The 24705-nt window shown below is 41.2% G+C and overlaps 1 protein-coding gene across 1 annotated transcript in view; it reads right to left on the bottom strand.

Annotated features, from left to right (window-relative positions):
• Positions 1-1096: 1096 nt before the first annotated feature.
• Positions 1097-24705, bottom strand: part of smim14 (small integral membrane protein 14) — a 65975-nt gene continuing 42366 nt past the window's right edge. The window contains exons 4-5 of the mRNA XM_069924901.1: positions 17598-17746; positions 1097-4832 (exon numbers count right to left, since the gene is read on the bottom strand). Of these exons, the coding sequence (XP_069781002.1) occupies positions 4794-4832; positions 17598-17746 (188 nt within the window). The 3' untranslated portion in view covers positions 1097-4793. The remainder of the gene's footprint in view (positions 4833-17597; positions 17747-24705) is intronic.

The raw sequence follows: 24705 nt of genomic DNA, 5'->3' as shown, positions 1-24705 counted from the left end.
TGAGGGCAATATATTTAATTGAAATTAATTATTATCATGTGTACTTAAATACAATGAATAAAATGGTTTGGTTTTATGTGCTATCCAGGAAAATTGTCCTCTCCTTGGGTATAACAGGTAGTACAAAATAAATGTGCAGAGTAAAGTCTTAAAAAGAAAATGTTCAGTTAAAACAGTAGAAGGATAATATTTTTTATAATGTGAGTTCAGTCAATCATCTGATAACAGCAGGGACAAAATTGTCCTTGAATCTGGAGGTTCATGTTTCCAGACTCATATACTTTTACCTGAAGGGAAGAGGGTGGGGGTGGAGAAGTAGAGATTGTCTTAAAAAAATACCCACTCCAAACTTTGAATTCCAGGCTTGTCAGCCTTTCAATTTCTATGCCTCTCCACTTGGCTGATGAATAATACCTGCAGAGTATACCACTCTGTTCAAGGCAATAATAGAGGATGTTCTACTACTTTTCCATATGAATGGGTGCTTTCAATTCATTTTATGCAATTAATGCAAAGGAAACTCTGGACCCCAGTGAGGAAGTCACAATTGATGTTTGCATTAGTCAGCATTTGTGTTCGTGCTTTCTATCAATTGACCAATATTGAGATTTATAAAGTCAAGCAAGATCAAGAACTGCAGAACTCACTTGAAGGATTCAGCTAGTAATTATGCATTTTCAATTCAAGAAGTTACTAATATTACAAAATGTTATGACTTTGTATAATTTCTAATTGGGGTTGCTTTTATTAGTAGTCTAAGGATTACAGTAAGTTTATGATTTTTGTAATAATGAGTGACTAAACCTTGCACATTTTCACACAAAACATACTACAAGTTTGCTGGACCTACCAATGTATTTCACTCTTGGTTTGCAAAATGAAAACAAGGGTGATCTATTGCTAATTTTAACTAAATTTTTGAATTACCTCAATCAAAACATCAAAATGTTGAATATCGTTGAGTTTAAAATTATTTAAAATTAAATTCAACCTCTATTTTATTTATAGCCATTAAATTGATCAAATATAATTCAAAAGACCATACAGATGAAAGTAATATGCAGCGAGATGTTATTTTAAAGGCCAACGACAATACTGACTTTTTAAATGTTCTTTAATTGGTTGAATTGAAACAGTTACTTTTGGTTTCATGCACTCTATATAAAAAGACAATTAATTCCATATTTATAACTATATAAATCTTTAATATTTAACCAAAGTGCAAAGTAGAAGCCATCATCCCAGTGACAATCTTTAAAGTTTTAAAGCCATGAATGGCACCAATTACAGTATTTAAGCAGAAAGCAAGAGTTTAACAATTATTTTACCTAAATTTAACATGATGGCAAGTTTCTTTTGGCATACAGTACTTAGAAGTTTAATTTACACTATTTTGAAAAAGAACTTGTGAACAATACAAATGGCATTGTAAGTTTCACAAAGGCAAAGTGTTATCCTTTTACTTTTCCTTGGACCACTACAATTTCAGTGGCCAAGAAAGTTGGGCAGTCAACTGCTGCCCATATTCTTTCTGTTTTAACGTCTTCCTTATGTGATTTCACTTGGCTTATGCTTGGTTCTTGACTTCACAGCAGTCAGCAAATGTAAATGTAATTCTATATTGCTATAGATGGGATGACATAACTACCCTTCACTTTGTTCCCACATGGTTTCAGACCAGTGTTGATTTCCAGGCATGGAGGCAAAAAGGTCAATCATACACCTTAATCATGGATCATAACATAGGCAAAGTCTTTGTTTAAATTAAAAATTGCAATAAAAACCCAATCCAAACATAATACCCTTGAGAGATGCAAAGATTATATCACTCTCCATATTAAATAATTATTTTCCTTTTCTTAAACAAATGGAAACATTCAATCCAGAATTTTATGGAAAACAATCAAACATAATCTTAATGTTAACCCTATTTCATTTGTTTGATAACAATTCTAACCATAGAAACTTTCCATCACCACCAGGTTACATTGGCAAACTGTAACTCAGAATTGATGTTGTAACAAAATAATCCTTGGATAAAATGTTTTTGTTAAATAAAAGCTTAAAATATTAAAAACACCTTAAAATTATGCAATTTAATAACATCAATAAGGAAAAATTCAGATATAATAAATGGAATAGTAAAAATTAATATTTTGCAGTGTTTTTTCATAAAATGTTGGTGTCTGTTCCTATCCATGTAAGTTATGAATTAAGTGGATTTGAATAGATGTAGAATAAAATAGAGAGAAGTGGTGAATCAAACTGGTCCTAATATACTGCTGTCCAAGCCGGATATTATATCTGTTAAAATTCTTCAAATGTACTATTATTATAGATCAAAAATATTTCAAAATAGATGTTACATAATTTTATTCCCAGATATCCTGTGACAGTAAAGATCGATTGACAACCAAATTGCCAACATTTATAGTGGTAAAAGACAGCCAATATCAGTGAACCCTCCCCACCATTTAATTCTAAGTGTTAAAGTCAATCTACTCTTACATGGGCAAGTTATGAATATTGTCTGGAATTCAGAATCTACTACTGATTTAACTACTTGGTAATTAAATGTTAGGGAAACAGACAGTGACAAGTTTGTAACATAATGAATGGACCAAATTCATGTGGAAAAAGTAAGGTCCATTGTCAGAAGAATTTCAAAAAGTGCCCCATTCTTATGATAAATAATGATGGGCTACAAAACTAGTCATAGAGGTAGGTCATCCCTATCATCGGTTATGGCATTGAAATCTTCTTTGGTAAGGCTTATATTTTATTTCTCCCAACTGCCTCATTTTGACATGCCATTTCTATAGTTTACACAATACAATGAAAAATATTTTTAAAGTAATGACTGGGTCTCAAAACTAAGGGAAGTATTAATAACAATTGTATTTTAGTAATTTTTTTCTCAAAATGGCAGTGATATGGAGGCAATATCATTCTACTGATAAAAGAATGGGCAACTTCATCAAATAATTTTCTCTAATTTTAACCTCATCAGGCTTTGTACCATTGTATTTCCACTGATGGCAGATTGATCTTCAGTAGCTTACCTAAATAGCCACCATCCATTCTCTATTGTATGATTTTTGGCAATTCATCCTCAAGCTGAGCCCAATATCTCTCTTGCCAATATGAAACATCAGAAGTGGCAACTCTGCTCTTCTCTCATGTGAGGCATGTCCAATTGTAGCATTCCCGCTCCTTGGCTGAAATAAATTACTGCAGTTCAAACAATGGACTGAGCTTTGCTGACTTGTATGATTGAGATGACTTCAGAGTTGTTGATACATAATCTACACGAGAAACAGTGGTCCACTCAATCAAAACAACATACACGAACAGATCAATTCAATTGAAGAAAATAGGAGAAAAAGAATCAGAATTATCCTGAATTAAGATAACGTGAACTTCCACAGTGCTATCTGCTTGAATTAAACCAGGTTGACCTATTCCACAGTTAAAATTAAGTTCAACAAAGTTTCTCATCCTTGCATTTCAGAATCTCTTTGCACCCGTGCCTTCATCTCAATACTATGATATTTTTAGGAATGTACAAATGGAGTTCAGATTATTATCCAGATTTTCTAAATCATGCCCACCCCATATTATGCATCCCACAGAAGTCAGAGCTGAAAAAGGAATTGGGTACATGAGTTAACAGTGTTATTGCTCTACATGCATCATGTATTAATCTTTCATTTAGAAGCACTCACTCACCTAAAATCAAAACCATAATTCTCATATGTCCACAATTTTGTAAACAATGAAGAAATGCATTTCAATCACCTACATCATTTTAATACCTAATTCATGCATTGCCTTCTTAAATGCAAACATTTTTTTGTTTTAAAACACCATCCAATACACAGTAACAGTTATTTCATACAATGCCACAGGTACCACCACACAATCATTTAAATCTAGTGTGTGATAAACTTTCAGATATTGGTCAAATGTTAGGAAGGAAACATCACGGTAGTGTTGTTTTCCATTGGATCAATAATTAAAGCAAGCAGATTGCTTTTCAATTGAACATTATAAATTGGCATTATAAACAGCATTGGCACTGGAATTGATAAGAAATCAATAGTGCATTCTTGAGAATGAAGATGCTAATTTACATTAAAATACTCCATTGAAATATAGATTGGCACTATTATACATCATACTGAATTCTAAATACCAGAACATTTAAATGAAATGTACTGCTCAGTCAAAAGGTGCATGGAATGTACTGCACTGTATATAAAGGAAAGAAGATGTCCTAAAGGTCTGCATGTTGCAGAAAAGGATTTTAAAATAACTTCTTCAAACAAATTACAGATAAAGCCAACTGTCAAGGAGCAGACATTGTAATATTGTTCAAGCCACTTCTTGTCAAATTACCACCTGGAAACTGGCATTAATACAACAAACTTATTTGGGTAAAATATCAATAATTTGGTTATCCTGATAGCATTGGATGCAATAGTGAGCCTTTTCCACTGCTCCTCACTTTTCATGGGCAACATCTGTCTGTTACAGAACTGGCAAAAATCAGTCTTTTAGGAATGCTCATCTTTCTCAATTGTTGTAAAAGGAAATGTATTATTTGTCTAAATAAGAGTAGTGCAATTAACTTCAACTATTACAAGTACTATATTGGGAATATTGATTTTTCATGAAAATATTGGTAGAATATACATCAATAAACTAACAGTTTTGAGATTTATTCAGGCCACAGTTATTGATTTGGTCAGCTGGTTTCCTAAATGGTAATTATAAGAAATAAATCCATAAATCTAATCCACAGGTGGAGTAGGAGGTTCTTGCCTTGGATTCTGGAAAATAAATTGAATGGCATTAGTACAAATTAATTTCCACCTTGCACCTACAGTAAAGTAACAGCCAAAGTCTTTAAAACCAATCTGGATGCTGAACTTGAGGGAGATCCTCTAAATCTGCATTATCATTATCAACCCTCACTTACTCCCTCCTGAATGTCCCTCCAAACCACCTCATTTCATGATGTATCATGTGTCCTCACCTGACATCCAACCTAGCCAATTTTACTTTTACCTCTAAACAGTCAAATGTCTATTACATCCTTTATTAATGACTCAAGAGGATAAATACGATTTTGGTCTCTCTTCCATAAATTTGGGTGCAGAGATTATAAGTATAATTAGCAGGAACACCCACTTTCACATCCAAAACATCCTGCATTTACTCTCCTGCTTGGTTTCATCTGCTGGTGAAACCATCATCTATGTCTTTATTCCCTCTGTTCTTGATTATTCAGATTTCAGATTTATGGTCAAGAGTACATACATGACATCACATACAACCCTGAGATTCTTTTCCCCACAGGTGAGGCAGAATTACCACTTATTGGTAGAGCAAAAAAAAATGCAAACAAATAACTGTGAAGTACAGAGAGAAATAAAAAAAATTCAAAAAAGTGCAAAATTAAGAGTCCTTAAATGAGTCTCTGATTGAGTTTGGGGAGAGCAGCTGTTCCTGAACCTTGTGGTGCGAGTCTTTCCTGATGGTAGCAGCGAGAACATAGCGTGTGCTGGGTGATGTGGATCCTTGATGATTACTGCTGCTCTCCAACAGCAACATTCCCTGTAGATGTTCTCGATAATGGGGAGGGTTTAGCTGTAATGTCCTGGACTGTGTCCACCATCTCTTGCAATGCTCAGGAGCATTGGTGACCTATACCATACCATGATGCAGCCGGTCAGTTCACTTTCCATCTGTAGAAATTTTCCAGGGTTCTGATGCCATACCAAACCTCCGCAAACTCCTGAGGAAGTAGAGGCACTGATGTGCTTTTTTCACGATGCCATTAGTGTGTTGGGTCAAAACATAATTGTGGCCAAGCTTTCTCTTCTACTTTCTCAAATCAGTAACAGCTGGTCCAATTTGCATTTCGTTCCATTTACCTATCACCTCGGTGTTTACTGACCTACAATGGATTCTGGTTAAGGAATGCTGTTTCAAATGCTACTACTTAAAGGCTTTATGCATTTTAATGTTCTATGGTATCTAAGTTCCTCCACTTGTGACCTCTATACATTTTTGACTTTAATTGAACTGGATTGGGTGTTATGTAATGCACCAAAGGTGATTAGAGAGTTTAGAGTAAAGGAACCATTAGGGGCAGTGATATGATAGAATTCAACTTAAGACTTCAAGAGGAGATACTAAAGTAAAATTTTGTGGTAGTGTGTGCGCAAGCAATGTGTGAGATCATTAAGAACAACTAATTTACTTCGAGTTTTGCACTGCAGCTTTTATTGCCTTCTGTAGCTTGCCACTTATGTACCGGAACTCACGTCATGCTGATGTAAGTGTATACGTGTACTTCTGATCTGTACCGGAAAAGAAGAAACCACGACGCCGTCTTTGTCACTGCTACTCTGCGTGTAACAAGCAGAGCTGGTTTGTTGCTACAAGTATGTGCACCATCATACAACCCCACCCCGCAGAACCGGTGCCGGTGGTCTCATTGCGCGTCGTGGGTGCAGATTTCTGTTTTGGTGGCTGACCCCTGCGTGTTGATGGTGGAACTGCCACAGACTGTGATAAGTCCAAGTCTGCCAGTTTGAGTGGTCCAGGATGAAAAGTTCTTCCTTGCCCCCAATGTCAAGTGTGAAAATGGAGGCATTCCTGTGAAGTACTTTGGAGGAGTGGTTGGTGTCTGTCCCTGTGCACGAACACTTAGTCGCAGGTGTCTAGGCCACTGTGGTAAGCAGAGGGGGGTTGGCAGTGTCGTGATGGCGGTAGTGGTGCGAATGATCCCAATTTGTCTCTCAGTCATTCCAATATGATGGTGATGCTGTTGTCCTCTCCTGGTGTTGAAGGCTGGAATTCACCCAGGACTGCTAGGGGTTCACCGTAGACCAACTCTGCTGAGGAAGCTCGCAGGTTGTTCTTTGGTGCGGTGTGGATTCCGAAGAGGACCCATGGCAGTTCGTACATCCAGTTTGGCCTCTCTAGCCTTGCCATCAGTGCTGACTTAAGGTGGCAGTGAAAGCGCTTGACTAATCCATTGGACTAGGGATGGTAGGCAGTGGTGCAGTATAGCAAGGTACCCAGAAGTTTGGAAATTTCATTCCAAAGGGCAGAAGTGAATGGGACCCCTGGTCGGTTGTTATCCGGAGACCCAGGTGAAGAGGAAGGCCTGGACGCAAGTGTTAATGGTAGCATCCTGGATTGGGATGACCTCTGGCCACCTGGTAAATCTGTCCACCATCGTGAGCAGGTAGTGCGATCTTCGGGAAACTGGCAAGGGGCCCACTATGTCGAGGTGAACATGCTGGAATCTGTGAGTCAGTGCATTAAACTGTTGGAGGCGGGGCTTGGTGTGCCACTGAGACCTTCACAATTTGGCAGTACATGCAGGTTTTTGCCTGTTCGCTAACCTGCTTGCACAGCCTGTGTCAGATGAACCGGGAGAATATCATCCACACCGACGTTCGGATGGAGGGATGTGAAAGGCTGTGCAGTGTGTTGAAAACTGTTTGTCTCCATTGGGCAGGGACTATTGATCGGGGTTGGCTGGTGGAGACATGGCGCCATTAGTGACCAGTGGGACATCCTGAAGCTGCAAACTTGTGATTGCCGTCCTGAAACTGTGAGTCTCAGTGTCATCTTGCTAGGCTTGCGCCAGTTCGTGATAGCTGGCCTGGAGAGTGCGTCAGCAACTACTTTCACTTTGCTGGAAAGGTGGCGGATGGAGATGGTGAACTCTGGTGGGTGGACCATGGGTCGGAAGACTTGGAGAAAGCAAATGTCAGCAGTTTGTAGACTGTGAAAGGCCGTTCCTCCTAGAAGTAGCGGAAATGGCGGACAGTGAGGTAGAGGGCCAGCAGCTCTTTGTCGATCACACTGTACTTCAGTTCAGGTGCTAGTAGATGACGGCTGAAAAAGTTGAAACTGTTCCAGGACACCACCCACTACCTACAGCCAGTGCCTCTTTGGTTCTCTGGAATGTGGCCTGTGCCTTCAGTCCAGTCAAGGTCTTTCTTGGAGTCCAACATTAATGTGGAGTGGGTGCATGATGCTGGCAGCTGCAGGTTGAAAAAGTTCACCATGCCCATGAATTCTTGCAGTCTTTTCAGGGTTGTTGGCCTGGTGAACTGTCGGATAGTACTTCACAGGAATGCCTTCATTTTCACACTTGACATTGGGGGCAAGGAAGAACTTTTCACCCTGGACCACTCAAACTGGCAAACTTGGACTTATCACAGTCTGTGGCAGTTCCACCATCAACACGCAGGGGTCAGCCAACAAAACAGAAGTCTTCACCCACAACGTGCAATGAGACCACCAACACCGGTTCTGGGGGGTGGGGTTGTGTGATTGTGCACATACTGTGTGAGATGCATCAACAGTGAGGCTGTGGGCTTATCCATGTGTGAATGGACAAGCACCGTTGTGGCAGCCAGTGCCTCTTTGGTTCTCTGGAATGTGGCCTGTGCCTTCAGTCCAGTCAAGGTCTTTCTTGGAGTCCGAGATTAATGTGAAGAGTGGGTGCATGATGCTGGCAGCTGCAGGTTGTAAAAGTTCACCATGCCCATAAATTCTTGCAGTCCTTTCAGGGTTGTTGGCCTGGTGAACTGTCGGATATCCTTCACCTTAACGGGTGAAATCTACCAGTAGGAAGGATCCTTGGTGATCCTGTGGCCCAAGAAGTCGATTTCATCGAGGTCGAACTGGCACTGGGTTGATGGTGAGGTCATATTCAGCTAGCCGGTCGAAAAGCTAGTGGAGGTGGGAGATGTGCTGCTCACATGTCTTGCTCACCACCAGGATATTATTCAGGTAGATGAAGAGGAATGGTAAGTCTCTGCCAATTGTGTCCATGAGGCACTGGAAGGTCTGGGCTGCATTCTTTAGGCTGAATGGCATGCGAAGGAACTCAAAGATAAAGAGGGTTATGATAGCGATCTTCTGGACATCTTCCAGATGAACTGGGATCTGGTGGTATCCCTGGATCAGGTCGACCTTGGAGAAGATACGTGCGCCATGGAGATTTGCTGCAAAATCCTGTAAGTGAGGGATTGGGTAGCAGTTGGGCGTCATTGTATTGTTGAGACGCCGGTTGTCTCCGCAGGGTCTTCAGCTGCCATTGGGCTTGGGCAACAAGTGGAGAGAAGAGGCCCATTGCCTGTTGGACTGGCGGACGATACAGAGTTCCTCCATGCGCTTAAAGTCTTCCTTGGCGAGGTTGAGCTTGTCAGGAGCCAGGCACTGGGCTTGGGAATGTACGGGTGGGTCTGTGGTTCCAATGTGGTGTTGGACGCTGTGCTTTGGCATGGCGACGGTGAACTGGGGATGTAGAATGGAGAGATAGCTGGCAAGGAGGTGGCTGTATTGGCCGTGCAAAGTCTCCACAGAGGCAAGCTAGGTGGTTGACTCACTGGATGTGCCCAGAGATAATGTCTAGAAAGTATCGGCATGGAAAGCCTACTCAAATATGAGGCAGGGCTTGCATCCCTCTGCCAGGGTGAGCATCTCACCCATGAGGACGGACGGTATTCTGCCCCTAGGCCATCCAGGTGGAGGAGCCTGGCAGCCCTTTTACATCTTGAAAGCCCGTTAAGTGTTTATGAGGAGGTTCTTTAGAACTATGTATTTACCTTCCTCTGGCAGTGAATGGATGAGATAATCGACTAGTGAGGTGGCTTCCTGGTCCAGCGAGCTGACGATCTGGAAGTATTTTGTTGAATCAGAGGTAATCCGTTTGATCTGGATTGCGAACTAGAAGAAAGGAGTTCAATCCGGCCGAACCAAGAATGGAGCTTGTTCGTTCAGAATGTGGGCAGTTTTAACGCAACAGCACCTACAGTTGCGGAGTCCATTGTGCCAAGTCTTCAGAATGTGGAGACATGTCGGGATCACCAATGTGGTATTGTGTGTGTGTGAGCGCAGCGAGAAGAACTGAGACAACAGTCCTTGTTTTTTTTTTAAATTTTTTTAATTTTTTATTTTTCACACCATAAATCACATTAGCCATGATATACACTATTTCTTTTTCACACATATACAGTGACTTTTTCTCCCCACCCCCCCCCTCCCAAGCCACCCCCCCACACCCCCCTCTCATCCATTTTAGGTATACAATCTAGGTTGCATTAAGCCAGTCAGACAATGTTGTCATTCAACAAAAATACACCAGAAATTCTACTGAGTCCATTCTTTTCTTTCCTTCTCCTTCCATCAACTTAGGTAATGTTTGTCCCCGGTAGGTTTTCGCTATTGTATTTAATGTAAGGCTCCTATACTTGTTCGAATATTTCAATATTATTTCTTAACCTATATGTTATTTTTTCTAATGGAATACATTTATTCATTTAAATTTAGTAGTTTCTTCCTTTTAATTTGGTTATGTATTCCATTAATATTTAAAGTCATATAGTTCAGCGTAGCCCTTTTATATTTTGTTTATCTTCTCTTTCCGTTTTTCCATCATTACCTTTCCTCCTTTTCCATTACTGTTTTCTTATTTTCAACTCTTTATAAGACAACATTCCTACAACATCCAACATTTTCCTTATTTTCCTATTTCTATCTTATTTATCCCCAATCTCCCCTTCCCCTCCTGAGTTGTCCTTTATCCCTTGTTGGACAACATCTCCCCTCTCCATTTGGATTTGCGAATCTACTCGCAAGCGTCAACTGATTTTGCAGTGACCGCTATTTCCCCCCACCCAGCCCCCCCCAGAAAAGATTTCACTTTTCATATGTCACAAAGGTCACTCTTTTAATTCCCTCCTTATTCTCTCTATTCCATTACCTTCCCTTATTAATTCTTGTCTATACTATCTATATTTTCCTCTAAGTACAGATACTTTCACGTATGCACATTGTCTCTATTCACTCTTATACCTCTTTACCCGCATACATATCAATCGTGATCATTTTAACTCTCATTACCCGTCTTCCTCCCTCAGTCTATTTTTGTAATTGTTCTGCAAATTTTCGTGCTTCTTCTGGATCCGAGAATAGTCTGTTTTGTTGTCCTGGAATAAATATTTTCAATACCGCTGGATGCTTTAGTATAAATTTATACCCTTTCTTCCATAAAATCGCCTTTGCTCTTTTCTCTTCTTTAGGAGTTCAAAACTTATATCTGGCTAGATGAAGATTTTTTGCCCTTTATACTCCAGTGGTTTGTTGCCCTCTCTTACTTTTTCCATTGTCTTCTCCAGTACCTTTTCTCTTGTAGTATATCTTAGGAATTTTACTACAATAGATCTTGGTTTTTGTTGTGGTTGTGGTTTAGAGGCCAATACTCTATGTGCCCTTTCTATTTCCATTTCTTGCTGTAGTTCTGGACATCCTAGGGTCTTAGGGATCCACTCTTTTATAAACTCCCTCATATTCTTGCCTTCTTCATCTTCCTTAAGGCCCACTATCTTTATGTTATTTCTTCTGTTATAATTTTCCATTGTATCTATTTTTTGAGCTAGTAGTTCTTGTGTCTCTTTAGTTTTTTTATTAGATTCCTCCAATTTCTTTTTTAAGTCTTCTACCTCCATTTCTGCTGCTACTGCCCGCTCTTCCATCTTGTCCATTTTCTTTCCCATTTCTGTTAAGGTCATCTCTATTTTATTCATTTTCTCTTCTGTGTTGTTTATTCTTTTTCTTAAATCCTTAAATTCCTGTGTTTGCCATTCTTCAAATGATTCCATGTATCCTTTAATAAGAGAAAGTATATCCTTTATCTTGCCTTTCTTTTCTTCTTCTATTTCACTGTACTCTTCCTCTTCTTCTTCCTCTGGGTTGGCCATCTGTTGTTTCTTTGGTGCCCTTTCCTTCTCTTCTTTCTTGTTTCTATTGTCTTCTGTGGTCTCTTCTTGCTGCAGGTGTTCTGCAGCTGTCGTTGCCGGCTGTGGAGATCGACTCCCCAGCTGGTCCCCCCTCCCGTCGGTGTGTTTTTTTGCATGCGCGGTTGTGCACTTTTACTCGGCTCAGCGAGCCATTTTTGTAGTCCATTATTTACCGACCTGAGGGAGCGGGTTTCTCTCTCCGCAGCGGGCCTCTTCGGACAGGTAAGGCCTTCACCTTTTTCCTCCTTTGTCTTCTCTTCCTTTCTTCTTACCGTTGCTTTCGATTTTTCTTTTTTTGTTGCCATCTTCTTTCCACCTTTTTTACTCACTTTTCTGTAACTTTTATTTCTGTGCCTTTGTGTTTTCCTTTGTTTTTCCCGACTTTTCTGGAGAGGGCTGGAGTTCACCGTCCGGCCACTACTCCATCACGTGACTCCTCCCGACAACAGTCCTTGTTAAGCACAACTAGTTTACTTCAAGTTTTGCACTGCAGCTTTTAAGGCTCTCTGTAGCCCGCCACTTACATACCGGCTGACCTAAGTGCGTACACGTACTTCCGGTCTGTACTGGAAGAGAAGGATCCATGATGCCATCTTTGCTGTAGCTGCTCTGCTGACTGCGCGTAACAAGCAGAGCCGGTTCGCCGTTACAAATATATGTGCCACCACAATATTTCAGTGGAGTAAAGGTAATAACAGTGGCATGGGAGAGGAACTGGCCAAAGTTGATTGGAAGAAGATACTAGTAGGGAAGATGGATGGAGTTTCTGCAAGAAATGAGGAAGGTTTAAAAAAAAAAGTGGAAACAAAGGTTGAAAATGTACAGGAGAGAGTGGGGAAATTGGAGAATGAAGTTATAGAAGGGACTGTTGAAAGGAAGAAATGTTTGGAAAAAAAATTTGACAATATAGATAACTTTAGTGGAAGAAATAATATTAAAATTGTTGGTTTGAAAGAGGGAGAAGAAAAACAAAATATGATTCAATTCCTATAAAATGGATACCTAAAGTTCTGGGGGTGAACAAATTTGAAAGTCCTACTGAAATCAAAAGAGCACATACAGCCCTAAAGCCACGATCACAACAAGATGAAAAACCCCACTCTATAGTGGTTAAATATTTTAAAAAATCAAGAAAAAATGTTTTCCTTGGCATCTGAGAGAGCAAGAGCAAGAAAGAACCCACTTGAATACCATGGATCAAAGATTTTCTTCTACCCAGATATTAGTACACAATTGTGGACTAGAAGAAAGGAGTTCAATCCGGCTAAGAAGACACTTTGGGAAAAAATGTTTGTACTTCGTTACCCAGCCACAATGAAGATCTCATTACCTAATGGCAACAAGAAATTTTTTTCCAGATTGTAAACAAGTGGCAGAATTTGTGGAGACATTACCTATTAATGAACTGAGGGAATGAGATATGTTTATTTCATTGGTTGTTGCAATTTATTATTAAGGTTGATACATTGTTAAAAGATATGGATACCCGGGAGTTTAGGAATATCAGGGAACCTCTAATCATATGCTTTTTTTGTGGCAGACGCTACATCCCGGATAATAGAGGGGGCTGGTGCTGTGTATATTTAAACAGCGCCAGTAAGGAAGAATTCTTGCTTATTATTATGTATTGATTAATGGTTTGGTTAAATTCATTATTACCTTTTATTTTTATATTTCGATTTCAAGAGAAGTTGAGGGCTACTCAGAAGTAAAGATTTTAATTATTAGAGATCTGTAGTTTAGCACATACAAAGGAATAAAAGTACTTCTGGGGTAATCCTCGCTTTCTTTTTTTCTTTTTTCTTTTGCTTTATCTATTCTAGCCTTTTTATTTCCCACTTTCTTTTTTGGGGACCTTTGGGGGGGGGGGAGGGGGGAATCAAACACAATGTTGTTTGATGTATGTATTTGTAATTGACTACATTGTGGATGAAAATTTTAGAAATATTAAAAAAACGAGGTGGGAAAGGGTTGGGGGGGATAAAAAGTGGACTCTGAATGTTATACTGGTGTTGGAAGAGATTGCATTGTATATATGAGTCATGTATATATTACATGAGTCTGTGAAAATTAAAAATATTAAAATAAAAGAAATGAGGAAGGTATATACATACCAAAAAAGAGATAGTATTCAAATGGAAAAATGTCACAACTGTGTCTGACAAGGGAAATCAAAGCCAATGGGCATACAAGGAATCAAAAGTTAGTGAGAAGATAAAGGATTGGAAAGTTTTTAAAACTTGCAGAAGGTAACTAAAAAAGTAATAACTAATAACTGGAAAAGATGAAGTAAAAGTAGGCTAGAAAATAAAAACTCAGATCCTGAAGTCTAGGCAACATCTTAGTAAATCTTCTCTGCACTCTTTCTATCCTATTGATATCTTAGGTTTCCAAAACTGCACACAATACTCCAAATTTGGCCTCACCAATGTCTTATACAATTTTACCATAACATCCCAACTCCAATATTCAATACTTTGATTTATGATGGCCAATATACCAAAAGCTCTCTTTACAACCCTATCTACCTGTGACATCATTTTCAGGTAATTAAGTATCTTTATTCGCAGATCCTTCTGTTCTTCAACACACCTCAGTGCCTTAGCATTTACTGTGTATATCCTACCTTGGTTTGTCCTTCCAAAATGCAAGACCTCATACTTGTCTACATTAAATTCCATCTGCCATTTTTCAGAGCCAGTCCAGATCCCTCTGCAAAGTTTGAAACCATTCTTCACAGTGCCTCCAATCTTGGTGTCATCTGAAAACTTGTTGATCCAATTTACCACATTATCATCCAGATAATCAGTATCAGTAGATATAGGACCATTAGAAAATGACACATGATAAATAATAATAGGAGTCAAGGAGATGAAAATTTAAAATGTTTAATTTATATATACAGCAGGGTAACAGGCCCTTCGGCCCACGAGTCCATGCCACCCAATTGCTCCCAAATGACCTACAACTCCCAGTATGCTTTGAAAGGTGGGAGGAAACCAGAGACCCCGGGTAAAACCCACAGAGACACAGGGAGAACGTACAACACTTAACAGACAGGGTGGGGTTTGAATCCCGGTCCCGATCATTGGTGCTGTAACAGCGTTGCGCTAATGATCATACTAACTGTGCGGCCCAAATATTTTGCATCAGTCTTCACTGTGGAAGATATTAGCAGTGGGCCAGATGTCAAAGGGCATCAGGGAAGAGAAGTGAGTGCAGTTCCTATTTCAAGGGAGAAGATGCTCAGAAAGCTGAAAGGTCTAAGGGTAGATAAGTCTGCCAGACCAGATGAATTGCACCTTCAGATTCTGAAAAAAGTAGCGGTAGATATTGTGGAAGCATTGGTAATGATCTTACAGGAATCAATAGATTCTGGTATGGTCCCAGAATGTGACCCCACTATTCAAGAAGGGAGGGAGTCAGCAGAAAGAAGATTCTTGACCAGTTAGCCTGATGATAGTGGTTGGGAAGATGTGGGAGTCAACTGTCAAGGATGAGATAATGGAGTACTTGGAGGCACATGACAAGATAGGTCAAAGCCAGCATGGTTTCCTCAAAAGAAAAACTTGCTTGATAAATCTTTTGGGAATCTTTGAAGAAGTAACAAGCAGGCAGATGGTGTCTTTGGATTTTCAGAAGGCCTTTGACATGGTACAGCACATAAAGCTACTTAATAAGATCAGAGTCCATCGTATGACAGGAAACATACTAGAGTGGGTAGAACATTGGCTGATTGGCAGGAAGATGGGTTGCCAGTTGCTATGTTAGTGGTGTTGGGGTCTCTTTTTTTTAATGTTGTACTGTATATCAATGATTTAGATTATGAAATTAATGACATTATATCTAAGTTTACAGATATACAAAGGTAGATGGGGGAGCAAGTAGTGTTCAGGAAACAGGGAGGCTGCAAAACATACAGATTAGGAGAATGGCCAGAGAAGTGGCAAATAAAATACAATGATGGAAAGTGTACGGTCATGCACTTTGGTAAAAAAAATTAAATAGGCGGACTATTTTTTAAATGGGAGAAAATTGAAAATACCCAGATGCAAAGGGATCTGAAAGTTCTTTTGCAGGATGGCTTGAAGATAAACTTTCATGTTAAGTCATAAAATATAAGAGAAGGGATGAGATGTTGAGGCTTTATAAGGCACTGGTGAGACCTCACTTGGAGTTTTGTGAGCAGTTTTGAGCTCCTCATTTAAGAAAGGATGTGCTGACATTGAGAGTTCAGAGGAGGTTCACAAGGATGATTCCAGGAATGAAAGAGCTATCATATGAAGAGCGTTTGACAGCTCTTGGTCTGTACTCATTTGACTTTAGGAGAATGGGAAGGGTGTGGGGGAGAATCTCATTGAAACATTTCAAATGTTGAAAGGCATGGACAGAGTAGATGTAAAAAGGTTGTTTCTCATGGTGGAAGGGTCAAGGACGAGGGCAAACTTCAGGATTGAAGGGCATCTGCTTAGAACAGAGCTGCAGAAGGATTTCTTCAGACAGAGTGTGGTAAATCTATGGAATTTATTGCCATGGGTAGTTGTGGAGGCCAGGTCATTGGATGCATTTAAGGCAGAGATTGATAGGTTTTTTGATTTATCAGGACATCAAAGGAGAAAGCTGATGAGTGGGAAAACAGATCAGCTCATGATTAAATAGTGAGGCAGACTTGATAGGCTGAATAGCCTATTTCTGCTCCTATATCTTATGGTCTAAATTGTTTCATTAACTAATCCTTGTACCTTCAGCTGTGAATTACTAAAACGCCAGAATTTCTTTCGTACCTTTCTTCCACTCTTTATCTCTCCCCTTTTCAGATGCTCTTTAATACCTTCCCTTTCATAAAAAACTAGGTCACCTTCACTAACATTTCCTGATACGTGTTTGAGTTATGCTATGTTTTGGGCACTTTGGAACATTTAATTTTATGAATGATGCTGCATAAATGCAGAGTGGCGCACTTTACACCTGAAAACTGATGAAGCAAATTCCCAATCTTTGAAAAACAAATCTTATTGGTACAAAACAAATGATCAGCATTGTAAACTGGGGTAACTTTTGAATAACAAACATGGAGACAAAAATATCTAGAAAAATAGTAAAATAACAGCTAATGCTGTTGTGAATTTGGTCAACTTACATAGATTACAGGCAGTTCCTGAGTTGAAAATGCCTGATTTACAAACAACTCATACTTACATACTGAGAAGCCGACTGGAAGTAGAATGCTGTAAACTTCCGGTTTGATTTGGTTATGCTATAGTGAGTGATGCTGCTGTCACCCAGCAGGGAAGAGGAAGGGAGGGGTGAGCAAGCAAGAGGGGGGAGTGAGCGAAGGAGCTGAACATGGATTGGTAGGAGCGAAGATGTGGGGAGCCATGGGGTTGGGGTCGCTGCCATCGCTCAGCTTCACGAGAGAGTAGCACCTCTCCATCATCTTCTCCTGTGAGTGTTAACTTTTAATCATGATCTGATGACTGTACGTAGTTACTTTTATTATTATGTACTGTATTATAAGCTTAAGATGTTTTAGTGTATTGGGAAGTATTTTATATGTATATAAAGGTAAAATAAATACTATATATACTAAGATAAACCTTTGACTAACTGATGCTAAATAAGGACTGTATGTACCTGTTCCAACTTGCATAGAAATCTGAATTAAAGACAGACTTAGGTAAAGAAACTAGTTTTTAATCCGGCAACTGCCTGTACATGTGTATTTTATTCATGTGGTTGTGCAAGTAAGCTATTTCAACTTACATTGTGTGGTCCGTGAGATTTTCCACCTGTTGGATATCCTCTCAGGCTAGCAGGTCTCATCAGGAACAAAACAAGGGCAATGATTATCCAAGCCATCATAATCATCGAAAATGTCATCCCAACATCACTGGTCGTGCTTGGTCCAGGCACTGGAGAGAAAGAATGAATCTTAAAATTACTGCTCCAAAATATCTTGTGGGGCAATCCAACTTAATCAGTTCACTGGGAAACAGAGAATCAGGTACAATATTGGTTTGACATCTTTCTTGATATTAATTTCAATTGATGACACAGAAAAGTGATATTGGTTGGAGCATGAAGCTTCTTTTCACCAATTTTGTCTTTTTTTTTTCTACTCAGAAAAATTAGGGAGGTGTGTGTGTGGATTATTCATGTCAAGTAAGTAAGTACATCTCTACTATTCACCTCAACCAGTATCTATTATTGCTTTTTTTCCTCCCAATTTCCCACCACACTATGAGAAAATAAGTTTCTTAATGTCTTATCTAATTTTTTAGTTCATGTTTCTAATCTGACTCTTCCTCTCAAATGGTAATATTGATGTATATTTCTTTTTTATAGCCTTCTATAATTTTAAAGATCTCAATTAATTCACTTTTTAGACCTCTGCTTTCAGGATAAAAAGAAGTCCAAGTCTATTTATCATCCAATTGTACAAAGTACAACCCAACAAAACAGCATTCTCCAGTCCTCAGTGCAAAACACTATAAACACACCTACAGTTATAAAACACATACAAACAAACGATGTATATGAACAATACATAAATACAAATATTAAAATAAATAAATATTATTGTTAAATATATAGTAGAGTCAGAAGAGTTTTGTATCACCACTTTGTCAGTTATTCAACAGTGTCATAGCCTGTGGGAAGAAGCTGTTTCTCAGCCTGGTGGATCCAGCTGATATTCCTGTATCTCGTTCCTGATGGGAGTAGTTGAAAGATGCTGCGTGCAGGGTGGTAGGGCTCCTCACAGCTTTAGCAAGCTCCCTTTAGACAACAATCCTGGTAAATCATGTTGATGGGGGGGGGGGGGAGGGGGGGGAAAAGAACACCGCTCCTATGGTCCTGTGGATTGACCTCCGATCCAATGCTCTACAGCAGGGGTGTCAAACTCAAATTCACGGAGGGCCAAAATTAAAAACTTGGACTAAGTCGAGGGCCGAACTAAATATTTATTGAAAATTTTCAACAACATCTGCATGTTTTCTCTTCTTTCAACATATGTAATGTTAAACTTTAGGAGGATAATGTTACAGGTCAGGAGTAGGTAGCTCAAGTTCACCCTTTGCTTGACCTGAGGGAAACCTATTTGGTCCCTGTGGAGATGTAGTCAGCATTCACAGGCTGTGTCCATTTTGGCCTGCATCAGGACTCAGCATTTCCTACTCACTCATCAGGCTTTAGCGCTCTATTCACCCTCAACCCACCATCCCTCTACCTGACCAGTCCTTTACCCAACCTCTACTCACCCCTCACTCCACTCGCTCTGCCTCTACCCACCCCATCCTATACACGCCCCTCTACTGCCTCTCCCCTCAACTTGTTCCTCCCTCTACCCGTCTCACACCCTCTAATCACCCCTCCCCTACTCGTCCTGCCCCTCCCCTTTTACCTCTTCCCTATCCACCCCTCCTTCTATTCATCCCTCCCTCTAACTGCCCCTCGCACCACCATAACTTACCCTGCCCATTACTCCTCACCTACACCCTCTGTCCACCCCTGCTTACCCACCCACTCAGGCCCAGAGCGCTGCCGATCAGCCTTTGCGGACAGCCACCATCTCTCTTCACGTGCAGGGCCGAACCAGCCGTCCCTGGGGTCCGCGCGGGTGCAAGCGCTGAAGGCCGTGGCGACTGGGAGAAGTGCACTCGCGTTGTGGAAGGGCCGTCCGGTGCCAGTCGTGCGGGGCTCGCGCTGCCTGGGGGCCGTGCGCAGCCTGCCATGCCCGTCGCGCCGACAGGAAATCACAGGCGCTCGCCAATCCGCCGCACCGCTCAACAGTTGGGAGAAGTGACTGGTTGTGCGGGGAGCCTTCCAACTGGCTTGCCGGCTGATGACATCGACAGACTTCTCGTGTTACAATTTCTCGTGTTACAATGGGGAAGGATGTGCAATGAAGGGGGAGGATGGTGGGGGTGACATTACCAAAAAACAGCATCGGCTCTCGCTGCAGGGCGGGCCACCTCTAATACATTTTTGAAATGATCTTGCGGGCCCGCGGGCCAGAGTTTGACATATGTGCTCTACAGCAACTGTATCACACTGTGATGTAGCCGGCTAGGGCGCTCTCAATAGAGCTCCTGTAGAAAGTTGATATGATGGTAGCCAGTAGCTTTGCCCACCTCAGACTTCTCACAAAGTGCAGTTGTTGTGGTGCCTTTCTGACAAATGAGGAAATGTCATGTGTCCAATACAGATCACTTCTTAAGTGGACTCTAAAGAAGTTGGTGAAAGTCTAAAGTCTGCAGACACTGATTGTAGTAAAAACACACCAAAATGATATAACCATATAACCACTTAGAGCACAGAACAGGCCAGTTCGGCCCTACTAGTCCATGCCGTAGCAAATCCCCACCCTCCTAGTCCCACTGACCAGCACCCGGTCCATACCCCTCTAGTCCCCTCCTATCCATGTAACAAACCAGTCTTTCCTTAAATGTAACCAATGATCCCGCCTCGACCACGTCTGCCGGAAGCTCATTCCACATCCCCACCACCCTCTGCGTAAAGAAATTTCCCCTCATGTTCCCCTTATAATTTCCCCCCTTCAATCTTAAACCATGTCCTCTAGTTTGAATCTCCCCCTTTCTTAATTGATGGAAGAACTCAGCTGATCTTTTCAGCGTCTATAGGAGACAAAGATATATTGCCGACGTTTCGGGCCTGAGCCCTTCTTCAAGGAATAAGCCAGAAGCAAGAAATCTCAGGAAGTCGCAGAATTCACACAACGCTGGGTGGGGGAGGTATCCAGATCAACAAAAGGTGTTAGCAGGATAAGGGACAAGGTAAGAAGTTATCACGTTTGGGCAAAGGAAATGGAATGGAGAGACAGAGATAGGGAAAGGGGAGGGGGGTGGGTTTTAACGAAAGCCAGAGAAGTTGATATTAATGCCAAAAGGTTGGAGGGTACTCACTCAAAAGATAAGGTGTGTTCCTCCAATATGCAGGTGGTCTCAGTCTGACAGTGCATGAGATCATGGATAGACATGTCAACAAGGGAATGGGATGGAGAATTGAAATGGGTAGCCATTGGGAAATCCATGCATTGAATAATATGGAAGCCAAGAAATTCCACAAGGTAATGGAACTCTGCGGGGAGCTGAGTATTATTCTTTCCCATGAAAGAATCAATGGGAAGGTAATTGGAAGATAAATAGGCACTTTCACTCCTTTGCCTGTATTCCAAATACAAAAAGCTTTGATAATTACAATACTAATTAATTGGTAGGCAATTGGGAAACCTGGTCCTTTATAAACTGAGCTATGTGCAAATCATCAATATGTCCCGTAGATGCAAAAAAAAAAGGCTAATCTCATATTGGAAACTTCATTATGCACATAGTCTAAAATTGCTTCCTTCAACAGAAATTTTCAAACTTACCTTTAAAAGTGAAACAAATCTACACAAATACACAAACATGATTACATCCCAAATGTGTCTATTGTGAATTTGATACAGATTTATTCACTAGGATGCTCTTCCAATAACAATGACTGTTTTGATTAATATACAAATATGATTGGACAGCTGGTTCAGGAAAAATAAAAATGGAACTTGTTTGTTGGTTACAGGAAAGAGAATGCTTATTTAATGTTTCATGGACAGCTTTGCACTCTCTTAGTTGAAAATCATCAGGTCATGTGTTTGAGAGACAAAATATTTGCAACACAAGCTTGCTGACTCACATCAGACATTAACAATGGGACCAGTTGTTAGATGCCAAAATATGAGCTAAAAGTAGGCAACAAACAGCAATTAACCTTTTAGTTACTGGAGTAATAAAAATGCTAATAATGTGCCTGCCTGTTGGGGAAGAAACCCTCAACTTTAAAATTCAAATCTTTGGACTTAAATGGCAAAATAAAACTACTTACTTAATTGTTTAATCGATTGACAGCATGTAATTTCATTTATACCTCATCCCTGATGTTATGGGCCCTGATGTTATGGACCTTGGACAATTTTATTTTAGGACCAGGGACAGGATTGAACCTACGGGGGAAAGAAAGGATCATGTGCTGCTGTGAAGCGCTGAAGTAGCACTAGGAAAACTGACAGCTGCGTGGGAAACACTGAAACAGCGGTAGGAAAGCTGACAGTTCTCAAAAGTGTGAGAGCCACGTGCTGAAAGCCGGTGGGCTTGAGGAGATCACGCCCGCTGCTGTTAACCTCTCTCCACCAATAGGGGGAGCTGAAAGCATGCACTGGGGCAGTTGAAGAGCCCAGCGTGCTGAGTTTTTGAACAGAGTTGTCAGTTGGTTGGAGGGCAGTCAGTGAGACTGTCAGTGTGCTCACCCAGTAGTTTCAGTGGAAGAAACAAGACTGAGCTACTTTATCTACAGGTGCCAGCACCGTTGTTATGACAGCAGTTTGCGCCACTCTGATACCCTGGGCTTCCCCAGTCCCCTTCCAAAAGGACTTCATGTGACAGGTGTCACTTGATGACCCAAAACAGGGTGTTTATAGGGGAAGATTTGTGTGACAGAAGGTCACTTGTTAACCTTAAAGTGGGCTTCAGAAGCATGAACTTCATGCAGTGACTAAGTCACTAGGTGAAAAATTTTATGTGAATAAATCAAAGGAGGCCGTTGCCACATTTGAAACTCAGGAAAGTCGTTAAGTCAACAGTGATCATGGCCATGTGTCTCCATGTCTAACTAAAAGACCAGCATGCGACCAAGCTAAGAATCCCAAGCCTGAAGACCAAACTGTGAGCTGTTCCTTTTTGACTGACGGACTTGACATAACTGACTTGAGGTTTTGTTTTGGGAGCTTTTTTGGGGCATTTTGAGCTTGGACTGTAATGGTCTGGGTTTTTTTTCCCCACATACACCTTGTAAATATCTGTTGTTAATGTAGAGTTGCCATAAAGGCTTATGTTCAGAGGTTAAGTTTATTGAGGTAATTCTATTATTGTTAATTTGTTAATAAATTTTGTGTTAAACTTAACCTTTTTGTTTTTGTGTCTCTCAATTGCTGTTGGTGAGGCATAACACAGCAACAATTCTAATTTTACCCCATCAAAGATATTTGTCCTATTTATCCTGCCTTCACCTTCTCTGCAACCAAAACCAATTTATTTTCTCTTACCCAGTTCTAACAAAGTGACTTTGACCTGAAACATGACTAGTTCCTTTCCTGAGATATTGTCTGATAGCTGCTGAGTTTTTCTAGCATTTTCTGTTTTATCACCTTCCAAACTCTGTTAATTAATTCTCTGCTGCGATAGAACTATAGTCTTCACAATGCAATGATAATGTATTTTCCGAAAAATCCAAATTTTACATTTCCCATTTCAAGCACAGAATCATGGTAAATAGGAGAATGATTAGGCCATTTGACCTTTTAAATATATCAGGAAGGGTACTCAGAAACAATAGTCAGCTATAACCATCACTCATTATCCTTTGTTACCTGTAAATGAGCCAATTTTCCAATCTCAGGGGCTTTTACTTTTCACCAAGCCTGTCATTTGAGATTTTGCTAAAATTCTGATAAAACAAATTAACAACATCTAACACAAACCTTCATCAACCCTTGTAGTGGCAGCTACGATGAAGGAGACTCATAACAACCACGTTAGAGGTTCTCCACGACCGTTTATTTCAAATCCTGCACGCACCCCTTTAAGGGCAGTGCAAGCTCTGCCCCCACGCAGGCAGTGACGTCATCACATCTGCCTGAGACGTGCGTTGGGCTAAAGCCACGACGTAAGGAGGTTCCCCGATGGTGCCATTTTCTCGTGGCTGCCCTGCCACGCGGCAGTACAAGCGGGGCTGGTTCACCACAAGTATGTGTGCCACCACACAACACCCCCCCCCCCCCCCACCAGAACCGGCTTATGCGTCTTGCCGTTTGGGCAGACGGCCTCAGTGCTTGGGCTGAGTCATTTGAATCAGTTGAGTGAGGTCCATGTGCGCCTCCTTGAGGCGGTCTACTGTAAACAGTTCGTTTTTACCCTCCAATGTCCAACATGAAGGTCTTGCCGGACCGCTGCAGGACTCTGTACAGGCCTTCATAAGGGTGCTGCAAGGGCGCAGTGTGCGGGCCGCGCCAGACAAAGACAGATTCTGCCACATCCAGCTCTTTGGGCAGTCGGGCTGATCGGGTACCATGGTGCATAGGAGGCATGGGGGGGGGGGGGGCAGCGAGGCGTGTTTGTTGCGGAGTTCTGCCAACAGGGTCGGATGGTCGGTCGTGGAGTCTGTTTCTGGGCCGAAGAACTCACCGGGTAGTGACAGTGGCACGCAGTACACCAACTCTGCGGATGATACCTGCAGATCCTCCTTTGGAGCTGTCCTGATGCTGAGCAGGATCTAGGGCAACTCATCTGTCCAGCCAGGACCAGTGAGGCAGGACTTCAGGTGGCAGTGAAATTGCTCCATCAGCCCATTAGCTTGCGAGTGATATGTCGTGATGTGGTGGCCAACTGTGTCCAGGGTGCAGAGGTGAACTGGGCGCTTCTGTTGCTGGTGATATGTGCCGGGACTCCAAACCTGGCAATCCAGTGAGCAAGCAAGTTCCTGGTGCACGTTTTGCAGAAGTGTCCCTGATTGGGGACGGCTTCCGGCCATCTTGTGGTCCGGTCAACCACCATCAGCAGGTAGCGCTCCTCCCTGGACACTGGTAGGGGGCCCACGATATCAACATGTATGTGCTGGAACCTTTTGACCGCCGGGTTGAACTGTTGAATCAGGGCCTTTGTATGCCGGTGGACCTTGGAAGTCTGGCACTGTGTGCAGCTCCTTGCCATTTGGGCTACTACCTCCTTCTTGAGCACGTGCCACACAAACCACTCTGCCACCATCTGCACCGATGTCTTGACCGAGGGGTGAGCTAGATCGTGGACCATGCTGAAGG

This window comes from Narcine bancroftii, chromosome 3 (genome assembly GCF_036971445.1).
Source record: "Narcine bancroftii isolate sNarBan1 chromosome 3, sNarBan1.hap1, whole genome shotgun sequence".
In the NCBI taxonomy this organism is placed as follows: domain Eukaryota; kingdom Metazoa; phylum Chordata; class Chondrichthyes; order Torpediniformes; family Narcinidae; genus Narcine; species Narcine bancroftii.
Note: the sequence above shows the minus strand (reverse complement) of the source record. Positions and strands in the feature narration are given on the sequence as shown.